Source organism: Mesoplodon mirus (assembly GCF_964341445.2).
Source record: "Mesoplodon mirus genome assembly, chromosome: 20".
Lineage (NCBI taxonomy): Eukaryota > Metazoa > Chordata > Mammalia > Artiodactyla > Ziphiidae > Mesoplodon > Mesoplodon mirus.
Window position 1 is genome coordinate 18,225,561 of NC_138996.1, and position 13,185 is coordinate 18,238,745.

General features: G+C 44.6%; 1 protein-coding gene across 1 annotated transcript; it reads left to right on the plus strand.

Moving 5' to 3' along the window:
• The first annotated feature begins 5,246 nt into the window (after window positions 1–5,246).
• On the plus strand, window positions 5,247–12,732 carry MBOAT4 (membrane bound ghrelin O-acyltransferase MBOAT4). Its single transcript, XM_082608737.1, has 3 exons — window positions 5,247–5,380; window positions 8,382–8,606; window positions 11,434–12,732. Exons 1-3 carry the CDS (start codon window positions 5,259–5,261, stop codon window positions 12,395–12,397), a joined length of 1,311 nt encoding a protein of 436 aa, XP_082464863.1. The 5' UTR covers window positions 5,247–5,258; the 3' UTR covers window positions 12,398–12,732.
• The last annotated feature ends 453 nt before the right edge of the window (window positions 12,733–13,185 follow it).

Here is a 13,185-nt window from a genome sequence, read left to right on the forward strand (position 1 = left end):
TGTTCCTACATCTCATTCTTACACTTTGCATCATTTACTCTGCCACCTCTCTAATCTAACCTCCCCCTGTAGCCTGCCCCTTCCACCCGTGACCTCTGAAATCACACCCCCATCCAAGCCACTCTCCTGTAGCTAAAATCATCCTTGAAAAACCAAATTCAGTTATTTTACTTCCCATTCCTTTTAAAATCCAGCCCCTGCCCAGTTCTCTCTTCTTTAATTCCATGTTCTCTTCCTCTTTCTCTAATCACACTTTCATTCTCTAGGAAGCCAGGCTGAATCTGAGACCCAAACAGCTTCCACCTGCCCTCGGCCCCACCCCCGCTTCTGACTCTAGTCTCAGATGTCATATACGGGGCATATCAGCCAGGGTTCGACCACAGAAACAGAACCACTAGGAGATAATATACTAAGAGATTTATTGCAGGGAATTGGTCAGCGTGATTGTGGGGCTGGCTAGGCAGGTGAGAAATCTTCAGGGCAGGCTGGAACTCCGACACATGGAGTGAAGCCCTGTCTACAGGTGGACTTTCTTCAGGAAGCTCCAGCTCTGCCCCAAGGCCTTTTAACTGATTGAATCAAGCCCACCCAGATTATCTAGGATAATCTCCATTCCTTAAAATCAGCTGGTTATGGCATTTAATCACATCAGCAAAATACTTTCACTACATCACCTAGACTGGCGTTTGAATAACTGAGAACTGTAGCCCAGCTCAGTTGATACAAGAAACTGACCTTCATTCTCAGAGAAGCCTCTCTGACCACTGAGTCAGAAATAGGTCACTCTTATATGTATATGTATAACTGAATCACTTTGCTATACACCTGAAACTAGCAAAACATTGTAAATCAACTATAGTCCAATATAAAATAAAAATTTTTTAAAAATAGGTCACTCTTGCTATACTGTTGGTTATCTCCAAGGGATAAGGATAGCATCCATCACCAGCTGTACTTCTTTTACCACCTCCCCCAAAGACTAAGTTCCATGAAAGTAAGGCCATAGGAGTTTGTCCTTACTCTTTACTCACTGACCACAGTACCTGACACATAGTTGATACTCAAAAAAAAACCTGTTGAATAAATATATGGATGAATTTAAAACATCCTATTGTCTCCAAGCATGTAAACACTTATTCTTTTTTTTTTTTTGCGGTACGCGGGCCTCTCACTGTTGTGGCCTCTCCTGTTGCGGAGCACAGGCTCCGGACGCGCAGGCTCAGTGGCCAGGGCTCACGGGCCCAGCCGCTCCGCGGCACGTGGGATCTTCCCGGACCAGGGCACGAACCCGTGTCCCCTGCATCGGCAGGCGGACTCTCAACCACTGAGCCACCAGGGAAGCCCAACACCTATTCATTTTTAAGCAATGTCTGTCTAAATCGATTTGAAAGACTTCCATGGCCCAGTCAGAATGGCCATCATCAAAAAATCTACAAATAGTAAATGCTGGAGAGGGTGTGGAGAAAAGGGAACCCTCTTGCAGTGTTGGTGGGAATGTAAATTGATACAGCAACTATACAGAACAGTATGGCGGTTCCTTAAAAAACTAAAAATAGAACTACCATACGACCCAGCAATCCCACTACTGGGCATATACCCTGAGAAAACCATAATTCAAACAGAGTCATGTACCACAATGTTCATTGCAGCTCTATTTACAATAGCCAGGACATGGAAGCAACCTAAATGTCCATCGACAGATGAATGGATAAAGAAGATGTGGCACATATATACCATGGAATATTACTCAGCCATAAAAAGAAACAAAATTGAGTTATTTGTAGTGAGGTGGATGGACCTAGAGTCTGTCATACAGAGTGAAGTAAGTCAGAAAGAGAAAAACAAATACCATATGCTAACACATATATATGGAATCTAAAACAAAACCAAAGAAAGGTTCTGAAGAACCTAGGGGCAGGACAGGAATAAGGACACAGACGTAGAGAATGGACTTGAGGACACGGGGAGGGGGAAAGGTAAGCTGGGACGAAGTGAGAGAGTGATATGGACATATATACACTAAGAAACGTAAAGTAGATAGCTAGTGGGAAGCAGCTGCATGGCACAGGGAGATCAGCTCAGTGCTTTGTGACCCCCTAAGGGGGTGGGATAGGGAGGGTGGGAGGGAGACTCAAGAGGGAGGGGATATGGGGACATATGTATATGTATAGCTGATTCACTTTGTTATACAGCAGAAACTAACACCATTGTAAAGCAATTATACTCCAATAAAGATGTTAAAAAAAAAAAAAAAGACCTTCATGGCATGGGTGCTAGTGTTCTCCAGAGAAGCAGAAGCCATGGGAGACACATTTATTTTAAGGAACTGGCTCACGTAGTTACGCAGACCCCCAGGCTGGAAGAAGTTGATCTTGCAGTCTCAAATCCAAAATCTACAAGCGGGAAATTCAGGCAGGGTTTCTATGAGGCAGAATTGCTTTCTGCGGAGGGGAAACCTCAGTCTTTGGTCTTAAGGCCTTCTGCTGATTGGATGAGGCCCACCCACATTTTGTTTATTTTATTTATTATTTTTGGCTGTGTTGGGTCTTCATTGCTGCACGTGGGCTTTCTCTAGTTGCGGGGAGCGGGGGCTACTCTTCGTTGTGGTGCGCAGGTTTCTCATTGCGGTGGCTTCTCTTGTTGTGGAGCACGGGCTCTAGGCGCGCGGGCTTCAGTAGTGGCAGCACGTGGGCTCAGTAGTTGTGGCTCGCGGGCTCCAGTAGTTGTGGCTCGCGGGCTCTAGAGCGCAGGCTCAGTAGTTGTGGCGCATGGGCTTAGCTGTCCTCGGCACGTGGGATCTTCCCAAACCAGGGCTCGAACCCGTGTCCCCTGCATTGACAGGCAGATTCTTAACCACTGCACCACTAGGGAAGTCACCCCCCACATTTTGGATGGTAATATGTTTTACTAAAATTCTACTGATTTAAATCTGATTTTAATTTCATCTTAAAAATACCTTTGCTGCAATATTTAGACTGGTAATGACCAAACAGCTGGGCAGCATAGCCTGAGTTGACACAAAATTAACCATCATGGCATGCTTGTAAAAAGGACCATTTTATCAATATTAGCTACAGTGTCTAGGGCCTACAGGCCTTTCGGGGAGCCTATAAAATGTTTGAGACCTGCAAATAAAATGTGCTGATTCCAAAATGCAAAAAGTACAAGTATGAATTAATAAATATTTAATTCAATGACAAAAAGCATAACCTTTTCCCTAACAAATTAAGGGCAACTCAATTCTTCTGAACCTAGCAAGTATATTTAATGGGGGTTTTGACTGCATTTTAATATGTTTACTATGATGTGAGCTTATTCGTTGCTTAGGGAGCCCTTTTCTCCCATTAATTGCTCTACTGTTTGTCTAGGTCTTTGTGCCATCTGTGGCCTGGAATAAACTATCCATCTGTTTGGAAACATCCTTCCAGAGCCAAGTTAAGCATTCCCCCTTCTCCACTTCCCCTGCATTTAAAAAATTCCTTATCTCTGCAGATGATTGCTTCTTTATTTGTCCACTACAGTGTGCCAGTGGTATACGGCACCTATAGTTCTTTAATGCAAGTATTTGTTGCCATTTCCTTCTCCCTAGTAGATTCAGAGCTACTTGAGGGCAGGAACCGTATCTTATTCATCCTTCTACTCCAAGTGCTTAGCACAAGTCTGTCATAAAATGGTAGCCCAGGGACTTCCCTGGTGGTGCAGTGGTTAAGAATCTGCCTGCCAATGCAGGGGACACGGTTTCGAGCCCTGGTTCGGGACGATCCCACGTGCCGTGGAGCAACTAAGCCCATGCCCCACAACTACCGAGCCTGTGCTCTAGAGCCGGCCAGCCACAAGTACTGAAGCCCGCACACCTAGAGCACGTGCTCCGCAACGAGAAACCACTGCAATGAGAAGCTTGCGCACCACAACGAAGAGTAGCCCCCGCTCGCTGCAACTAGAGAAAGCAGCAACAGCAAAAAAAACCCAACACAGCCAAAAACAAATAAATAAATAAATTTATTTTTAAAAATAATAAATAAATAAAATGGTAGCCCAATAATGCTCAACATTTTTATTATTCAATTGTGTTACCTTCAACTACATTCAACCAAACAGCTTTATCCTCCATGCTTTTACATACGTTATCTAATCTTCATAACAGTTCTGTTGAAGACAACACAGCAATTCTGCTGAATAACTGTCATTATTATATAGAATTTTAAGATGAAGTTGTTCAGTCTCAGAGAGGGGACTGATTTGCTCAGAGTTCTCTAGCTAATTGGAGGCTTTCTTTCATGTTTTCTCTTCTGTGCAGAGCTGTCTCCCACTAACAGGGGGTCCTTGCCCTTAAGATGCTTTTGAATCAGGCTATACTCTCCCGTCCCTTATTTAAGGCTGCTTGCTCTTCCATGTGCCTTCAGAGATGAAAAGTGGCTGGTCTGGGATGGCGTTGTAATGCTCTGGGCTCAGTAGATGGACCTCTACCCGCCAAGAAATGGCCTCTTGTTCTTGTCTTGCTTGTAGGCAGCGTCTCTTGGATTTCTTGTCCACACCCTAAAGAAGAGCTTCTCTTTAAATGTTCCTCTCCACACTTTAGCTTCCTTAAAACCTTTCAGATTTTAACAAGTACTTACTGAGTACATCGTACGCACCCAGCACTGTTCTATGTGTAGGGGGTACAGCAATAAACAAAACAAAGCTCCTCCCTTGCAGAGCTCACATTGTAGCAGGGAGACGGGCAATAAACTAATTGAGAAATAGGTATATAAAGGGTGGTGACTAGGTACTATAAAAAAAAAAAGAAGAAATAGCATAAGGAAATAGTATAAAGAGCCTAAGGAGGAAATGGTTGGGAGGGGGAACCGGCCTCCCTTCTTCACAGTTCGTGTTCTTGTTCCCCCTCCCGAGTCGGGTGAGTTGACTGTCCACAATTGGAAAATGAGATTTTCCATTTACTTAGTGAGAAGAATATGAAAGTCAGATGACTGGAAAGGCAAATACTGCAGTATATAAACAAAACCAGAACTTCTGAAAGCAATGCTTTTCATACATAGCCTTACTAGGTAATCTAACACCAGATGCGTTTTGCTTTCTATAGTGAGTTCCCTTTATCAGAAAGCCAACTTTTATACTGCTTATCTCCAGTGCTTTTGTTTGCCTTTTGCTCAGCCAGGCCTTCCTAAACTGTATAAAAAGATCAAAGAGAACCTGGTTGAGATTTCCAGGAAAGCATCAGTTAAGGATTCTGGAAAGGACAGTATCTTTTGTTCCAGTTCATGATGGATTGGCTTCAGCTGTTCTTCCTCCATCCTGTATCACTTTATCAAGGGGCTGCTTTTCCTTTTGCGCTTCTCTTTAATTATCTCTGCATTATGGATTCATTTTCCACTCATGCCAGGTAGGTTTGATGGCTAATTTTGCTCTTACGTCTATGAATACTATAGTAGATCAAAAAGCCCAGGTTGGAGTGCAGATGTGAATATTAAATACTAATTACACTGGTTGTTTTTAAGTTATCATCACTGCCACCGATTATTGATTGCTTGATCATGATTATGTCTAATAGAGTGAATCAGAACTGGAAATTGACATCATGTCTGCATTGACTCAGCCAAAGTTTGATAGGGTCACATTAAGTAGGAAAAGGATGAAAATAAATGGGGGACAGATGGATGTTGGGGTGATATAGGAATTCCCCAAATAGATGCACCTATAAATCAAACGTATGCCCCAGATGTTCTTTTTTTTTTTTTTTTTTTTTTTTTTTGGCGGTATGCAGGCCTCTCACTGCTGTGGCTTCTCCCGTTGCGGAGCACAGGCTCCGGATGCGCAGGCTCAGCGGCCATGGCTCATGGGCCCAGCCGCTCCGCGGCATGTGGGATCCTCTCGGACCGGGGCACGAACCCGCGTCCCCTGCATTGGCAGGCAGACTCCCAACCACTGCGCCACCAGGGAAGCGCCACCCCCAGATATTCTTGAACAGTCTTAATTTCATGGAATTCTATCATTTTGAATAAAATTAAATTTTATTAAATATACAACTATGTGATTTTTTTAATGCCTTTGTCTGATTTCTCAGAGAAATGAAAAAAGTCAAAATAAATTTTGTTTGATTAGTTTTATCTCTACCTGGGATCCAAAATTACTGTCACTAGAGATTTGATAACTTGATTGAAATGATTTTTTATACCTAGTAAATTCAATACATTAGAGACAGTCCCTATTTTTAAAAAAAGGTTTTATGGAATATCCTTTTGTAAAGTGAAAATCCATTGCCAAAGTTCTACCTCTTAATAATTCACTTATTTTGGAAACTAAGATTTTTATATATTGGGGATTCATAAGTAAATCTAGCTGTTTCTAGCAACCAGGATGGCTGAGTTCGATTAAACTATGGTAGGTTATTACATCTTCACAACTGGTTGATGGCGCTTTACCTTTGTTTAGGAGACGAGGGAAGCAGTTGTTAAAAAAAAAAGTTTCCTATTGAGAAAGAATCACAAACAATAAAGCAAAACAAGTGCAAAAATAAGGGCTAATTCCCATAGGTTAAGATTGCTGGCTTTGGGAGTTAGCCTGGTGAGTCCTGGTCCCTCACTTCCTGAGTGTCCTTGTGTATGTGAATAAACTCTCTGAGTTCATCTGTAAAATGGAAATAATAATGCCTACCTCATGGGATTGTTTTAAGGATTAAACGAAGATATTTCATATAAAGGAATTATTGGCCCAATGCCCAGAATAAAATAAGCACTCCAAAAAATCATGCATCCTGCATTGTACATGTGTAGACATAATAATGTTTACATACCCCCAGGGCAGTTGCTTTGAGGAATAGCACTGTTTCATGTTTCACCTCTGCTGTGTAAGGAATAAGTGTTCTCTATTTTCCAATGGCAGGGAGGCGAAGGCTTGGGCGGGTAGAGAAGGAGTCATCCCAAGCAGAGGCTGAAGCTCAGGAATGGCCAGGGCCTGTGGAATAGAGCCTCGCACACTGAAGCACCTGCCGTCTCCCTCAAGAAAGAAAGAAATTCTTGCAAAGGCCTGTGCGTCACAGGCCAAAGAGCCATGATCTACACCCTGTGACACAGAGATTTATTCACTTTTCCTGTCCCTGTTTCAGAGTTTTTTTTATGGCCTCTTTGTTCAGATTTATTAACTAGGCACTACTTAAAAGGAAAAAACAAACAAATCTCCATATACTGTGGAAAGAAAAGCCGAGTCCTCATAATATGGAAACTCTGGTGCCTCTGCAGATCCAGAGGGCATCCGCTGGCTTCCAAAGGAGGCATGCTCCACAAGCCACTTCACTGATGTATTTACAACATGTATTTACAATGTATTTACAACAATACAAAAAGTACCAAGTCATGAGAACTTAAAGTACAGTAGAGAGGATTGAGGGTAGATATAAAGACAAATATCATGGTATCACTTATATGTAGAATCTAAAAAATGATACAGATGAACTTATTTACAAAACAGAAATAGACAATAGACTCACAGACATAGAAAACGAACTATGGTTACCAAAGGGATAGCTGGGGAGGGGGTAGAGATAAATTAGGAGTTTGGGATTAACATATACACACGACTATATACAAAACAGACAACAAGAACCTACTGTATAGCACAGGGAACTACACTCAATATCTTATAATAACCTACGATAGACAAAAATCTGAAAAAGAATATACATATGTATAACTGAATCACTTTGCTGTACATCTGAAACATTGTAAATCAACTATACTTCAATAAATTAAAAAAACAAAATATTATACTAATGATAGAAGCTTTACTCAAATAAGCAAATACTGTATGATTTTATTTGTATGGATTTGGAGAATAGGCTAAACTATGTATGCAGATGACAAAAATTATTAAACAATACACTTAAAGAGTTTGTAATTGAGTTTTCAAACACTTATCAAAGGGAGGCATTGAGGGCCAGGGGGTGCAGCTCTGTGGAAAGGGAAGAGACTCACCTGTGTGAGATGATGTCTAGAGTCCTCCTAGATCCTGGATCCTAGATTCCCACCACTTTGGTTGGGCAGCAAGCGCAGGGCTGAGTGTGGCCCTACTGGGAAACATTCCAGACCGGTCTCCACAGGATTGTTGGGGGCAGGTATCTCCCCACTGGCCTGGCAGACATCAAAGAGGGGTGCCCAGGGTCCCAGAGGCAGAAATCAAGATTTGTCTCCTGCTGAAGTGGTTTACACATGGACTCTGCCTCTACCCTCCGTTTCTCTTCTTCAGAAGAACAGGAGGAATACTTCAGAGTGACAACGGTGTGACTTCTGTAGGGGTGAGGGGGCGCCCACCTCCACTGGGTTCCACAGATGGGCTGCCACGGGAGGTGACTCATCTGTCACACTGCTCTAAGGTGTTCTGTATTCCAGGTACCTGTTCCTCCTGGTGGTAGGAGGAGGCCTGGCAGTAGCCGCCATGGGTTCCTTCGCTGTGCTGGTCTTCATCCCCGCTCTGTGCACCGTGGTCCTGATCCACTCGCTGGGCCCCCAGGACGTCCACAGGCTGACTTTCCTCTTTCAGATGAGCTGGCAGACGCTGTGCCACCTGGGTCTGCACTATACGGAGTATTATCTGCAAGAAGCTCCTTCCACAAGGTAAAGCAGCCCGTTCCTGTGTTCCTACAGAGCCCACCAGGGTTTGCTTGCACCGGGGTGCTGGTGGGGAGGACCTGGGCGTTGAGTTTGAATCCAAATTCTTCCACATCCCAGCAGTGTGATCTTGAGTGAGTCAGTCAACCTCTCTCAGCCTCAATGTCTTTTTCTGAAATAAAGGGTGTGTGTTAAGTGTGTGTTGGGGGGATAGCAATACCTATCTTGCAAGCCTCTTAGGTTAGGGTTAATGAATGAATATAAGTGTAATTGTATGACTTATCTCCTAATAGCTACCATGTGCTGCCTGCATGGCACAGTGCCTGGCACTAGCTGTAATTCACATTGTGCCCGAGAAAGGGAGTGAACCAGGAGTCCCAGGGCCCACAGATGAGGCTGGCCTGCAGGTAACTAAGCAGAGTACACACACCTCAGTGTAGGTAGTTTAGACACATAGCCGGCAGCCTCCCCGCTGTTTCAGTAGGACAGGAAAGGTATAAATCTACCATAAACCTTTGCTGCCTTCCCACACACCTGCTCTGCAAGAGTTTTACTTTCACTGACACTCAGCTCTTCCATCCCCCAGAAAAAGGGAAGTCACTCAATCCAGGAAAAAAAAAATAGGGCGCTAATTACAGTCTAGGGACGTGTTTTCCTGAGCCAGTGAGATCACCAGGATTAGAGGGAATCAGGCATCTCTGCCATCCTGAAGCCTGTTGTTCCTGGCTCTCGCTGTGATCACCACTGGCCTGGCTTCATGGTCGCTCGGTGAACTGGAGGGGTGACCTGTCGAGGGGGTCACCTCTCTGATTCTAGCTGCTGTTGGTTGCCTTACTCTGCCATCCCTCCCACACCCAGAATCCTATTCTTTTTTTTTTTTTTAATTTTCCCAGGCTACATTATAATCCACTGTTTTGTTGTATAAAAAATTACTAAACCGTTTTGACATCCGTAAATTTTTTTTTTTTAGTTTATTAATTAATTAATTTCTTTTTGCTGTGTTGGGTCTTCGTTTCTGTGCGAGAGCTTTCTCTAGTTGTGGCAAGCAGGGGCCACTCTTCATCGCGGTGCGCGGGCCTCTCACTATCGCGGCCTCTCTTGTTGCGGAGCACAGGCTCCAGACGCGCAGGCTCAGTAATTGTGGCTCACGGGCCCAGCCGCTCCACGGCATGTGGGATCCTCCCAGACCAGCGCTCGAACCCCTGTCCCCTGCATCGGCAGGCAGACTCTCAACCACTGCGCCACCAGGGAAGCCCCAGAATCCTATTCTTTATTCTGACTGTTTTCACCAAAGTCTCCAGGGCTTGCTTCTCTGAAGAAGAGGCAAGATGGTGGGTGGATAGGGAGTGGGGAGTACTGACCGGGATGTGGTGACTTAGGATTTCAGGAGGAAGCCCGGACCTGATAGGGGCTGGAGGAGCAAGTTGAACAGAACCTGGCTGCACGGGAGGGAGGCTGAACCTGAGCTGAAGCGGGAAGATGTGTTAGTTTGCTCTGGCTCTCATACAAAGTACTGCGGACAGGGTGGCTTCAACAGCAAACATTTACTTCCTCTGGAGGCTGGAAGTCCAAGGTCAAAGTGTTGGCAGGTTCAGCTTCTCCTGAGGCCTCTCTCCTTGGCTTGTAGATACCATCTTCTCCCTCTGCTTTCACATGGTCTTCCCTCTGTGTGTGTCTGTGTCCTTATCTCTTCTCATATGGAAACCAGTCATCTTGGGTTAGGGCCTGCCCTCATGACCTCGTTTTACCTTAATTACCTCTTAAAGACCCATCCCCAAATATACACATTCTGAGGTACTGGAGGTTAGGCCCCCAACATATGAATTTGGGGTGGGGGAGGACACATTCAGCCCTTAACAGAAGAGGACTGAACAGGGGTTAGTGGCATTTGGTGGCCACTTTGCTTACTGTTTGATAGGTCAAGTAAGGAGATCAGTTGTCCTTAAGTTCTCAGACACAGAAGCAGCAACGGTTGGGAAACAGAGCCATCTTCTCTCCACAGGACAGTGTTCCTGGCTGTAGAGTGTGTCACTGTAACTCTCATTAATTTTCTCCATGGTCAGCAGGATCTTCTCTACTGTGTGATGGTGACGCAGGAACAGGTCAGCTGATTGGTGAAGAACACAGCTCAAATGCTAATGACTCAGCACATACCCTGAGCCTCTAGCTTGATTCGCTCTTCCTCAGCCCAAATCCCGAAGCCTTCAGAATCTTGCAGTCAGGGACTGGTTCACAGTCCACATCTCCAGCTTCCTGTAGTCTCTATAGGAAGAACTAAGACTAAACAGAACTAAGGTCTTGTTTCTTCTGTGACAAATTTCTCCCTGACCTCGATCCTAATCTTTATAAGGTATTCTTAGAAATACTATAATCAACGTTTCACTGTAATATTCCTCGTCATTCTTTTATTTGCCTCTCTAATGATTCATTTCTCCATTTACCTTTCCATCCTGCTCAGAGGAGCCTGTGGTTCCGGATTAATCCAAGAGTCTTTGTGGGGGAAACTGCAGGCCATGAGATTGGTCTTAATTGTTTAGAGCCACCCATTGGCCACTGGGTCTTTTTTTTTTTTTTAGTATTTATTTGGCTGGGCTAGGTCTTAGTTGTGGAACGTGGGATCTTTAGTTGCGGCATGCAGACTCTTAGTGGCAGCATGCATGTGGGATCTAGTTTCCTGACCAGGGATCAAACCTGGGCTCCCTGCATTGGGAGCATGGAGTCTTAGCCACTGGACCACTAGGGAAGTCCCTGCCACTGGGTCTTGGGTGAGGCACTGCAAGGGGATAAAAGTAAATGTGGAGTGTTTTTACATTAAAGAAAAACTCTCTTTCAGGTTCTGTGTCACTCTTTCTTCCCTCATGCTCTTAACCCAGAGGGTCACATCCCTGTCTCTGGACATTCATGAGGGGAAAGCGGCAGCAGCAGCAGGAGGCATCAGGAATAAGAGCTCTTTGTCTGAGCGTCTGTGGAAGGCTCTGCCCTATTTCAGCTACTTGCTCTTTTTCCCTGCTCTCCTAGGAGGCCCCCTGTGTTCCTTCCAGAGATTTCAGGCTCGTGTTCAAGGGCCCAGCAGTTTGTATCCCAGGCACTCTTTCTGGGCTCTGACCCGGAGGGGTCTGCAGATTCTGGGACTAGAGTGTCTGAAGGTTGTGGTGAGGCAGGCGGTGAGCGCAGGAGCAGGACTGACGGACTGCCGACAACTGCAGTGCGTCTATGTCACGTGGTCCACCGCCGGGCTCTTCAAACTCACCTACTACTCCCACTGGCTCCTGGATGACTCCCTCCTCTACGCAGCGGGCTTTGGACCCGAGTTTGGACAGAGCCCTGGTGAGGAGGGATACATCCCTGATGCGGACATTTGGACTCTGGAAACAACCCACAGGATAGCCCTGTTCACCAGAAAGTGGAACCAGAGCACAGCTCGGTGGCTCCGACGCCTCATTTTCCAGCAGGGCAGGACCTGGCCCTTGTTGCAGACGTTCGTCTTCTCGGCTTGGTGGCACGGACTCCACCCCGGACAGGTGTTTGGTTTCCTCTGCTGGGCTGTGATGGTGGAAGCCGACTACCTGATTCACACCTTTGCCAACGTGTTCATCAGATCCTGGCCGATGCGGGTGCTCTATAGAACTCTCACCTGGGCCCACACCCAGCTCATCATTGCCTATATAATGCTGGCCGTGGAGGTCCGGAGCCTCTCCTCTCTCTGGCTGCTGTGGAATTCTTACAACAGCGTCTTTCCCATGGTGTATTGTATTTTGCTTTTTTGTTTAGCGAAGAGAAAGCATAAATTTAACTGACATCTTTCCCCGATTTTCATCTTATACACCCATGAAACAGACTTTAGAAAGTATAAGATGGCGCCTTGAAGATGCAGGTGTTTGCACTTTTCCGTGATAAAAGTATTTTTTTCTTTTTTTAAGTATTGGATGTATGCACCTGAAGTATTGTTGACTTACAATGTTGTATTAGTTTCAGGTATACAGTAAAGTGATTCAGTTATACATATATATATTCTTTTTCAGATTCTTTTCCCATATAGGTTATTACAAAATATTGAGTAGAGTTCCCAGTGCTAGGCAGTAGGTCCTTGTTGTTTATTTTACATGTAGTAGTGTGTATATATTACTCCCAAATTCCTGTTCACCTTCCTTTTCAATTACTTTGTAGTCTTGGTGTCTGGTTCCAAAAGTTTGTGGAATGAATAAATACTGATGGTGGGCCATGTAACGTTTCAGGTGGGAATGCAAAACATCACATGAGATGTAGAGTATTCGGTACACTTTTCCCTTTCTTCCCATCCATGCAGATAGCAGGTTCTAGGTTCACTGTCTCAGGACAGTATGCCACAGGGAGAGAACACATTGTGGAAAAAGGTTCATCAGTAATAAGATTATTCTACGTGTCTTTGAATCAAATCTATTGTTACAGGAAGAAGAGCCTTGAGGAAAAATAAAGTAGTGTTTTCTCCAAGGTTCGGTCCTGGGGAATTGTAATTGGGTTTGGGTGCAAAAAAAGTAAAATGTTCTGTGACTTGACTTCATCAGCCAGATTTTTTTTTTTTTTTTTTTTTTTTGCGGAACGTGGG

Bases quoted from the DNA above. Each gene is read 5' to 3' on its own strand.
- MBOAT4 (XM_082608737.1), top strand. From the start codon at position 5,259: ATGATGGATTGGCTTCAGCTGTTCTTCCTCCATCCTGTATCACTTTAT. The intron at 5,381-8,381 runs GTAGGTTTGATG...TCTGTATTCCAG, and splicing joins TCATTTTCCACTCATGCCAG to GTACCTGTTCCTCCTGGTGG. The intron at 8,607-11,433 runs GTAAAGCAGCCC...ACTCTCTTTCAG, and splicing joins CAAGAAGCTCCTTCCACAAG to GTTCTGTGTCACTCTTTCTT.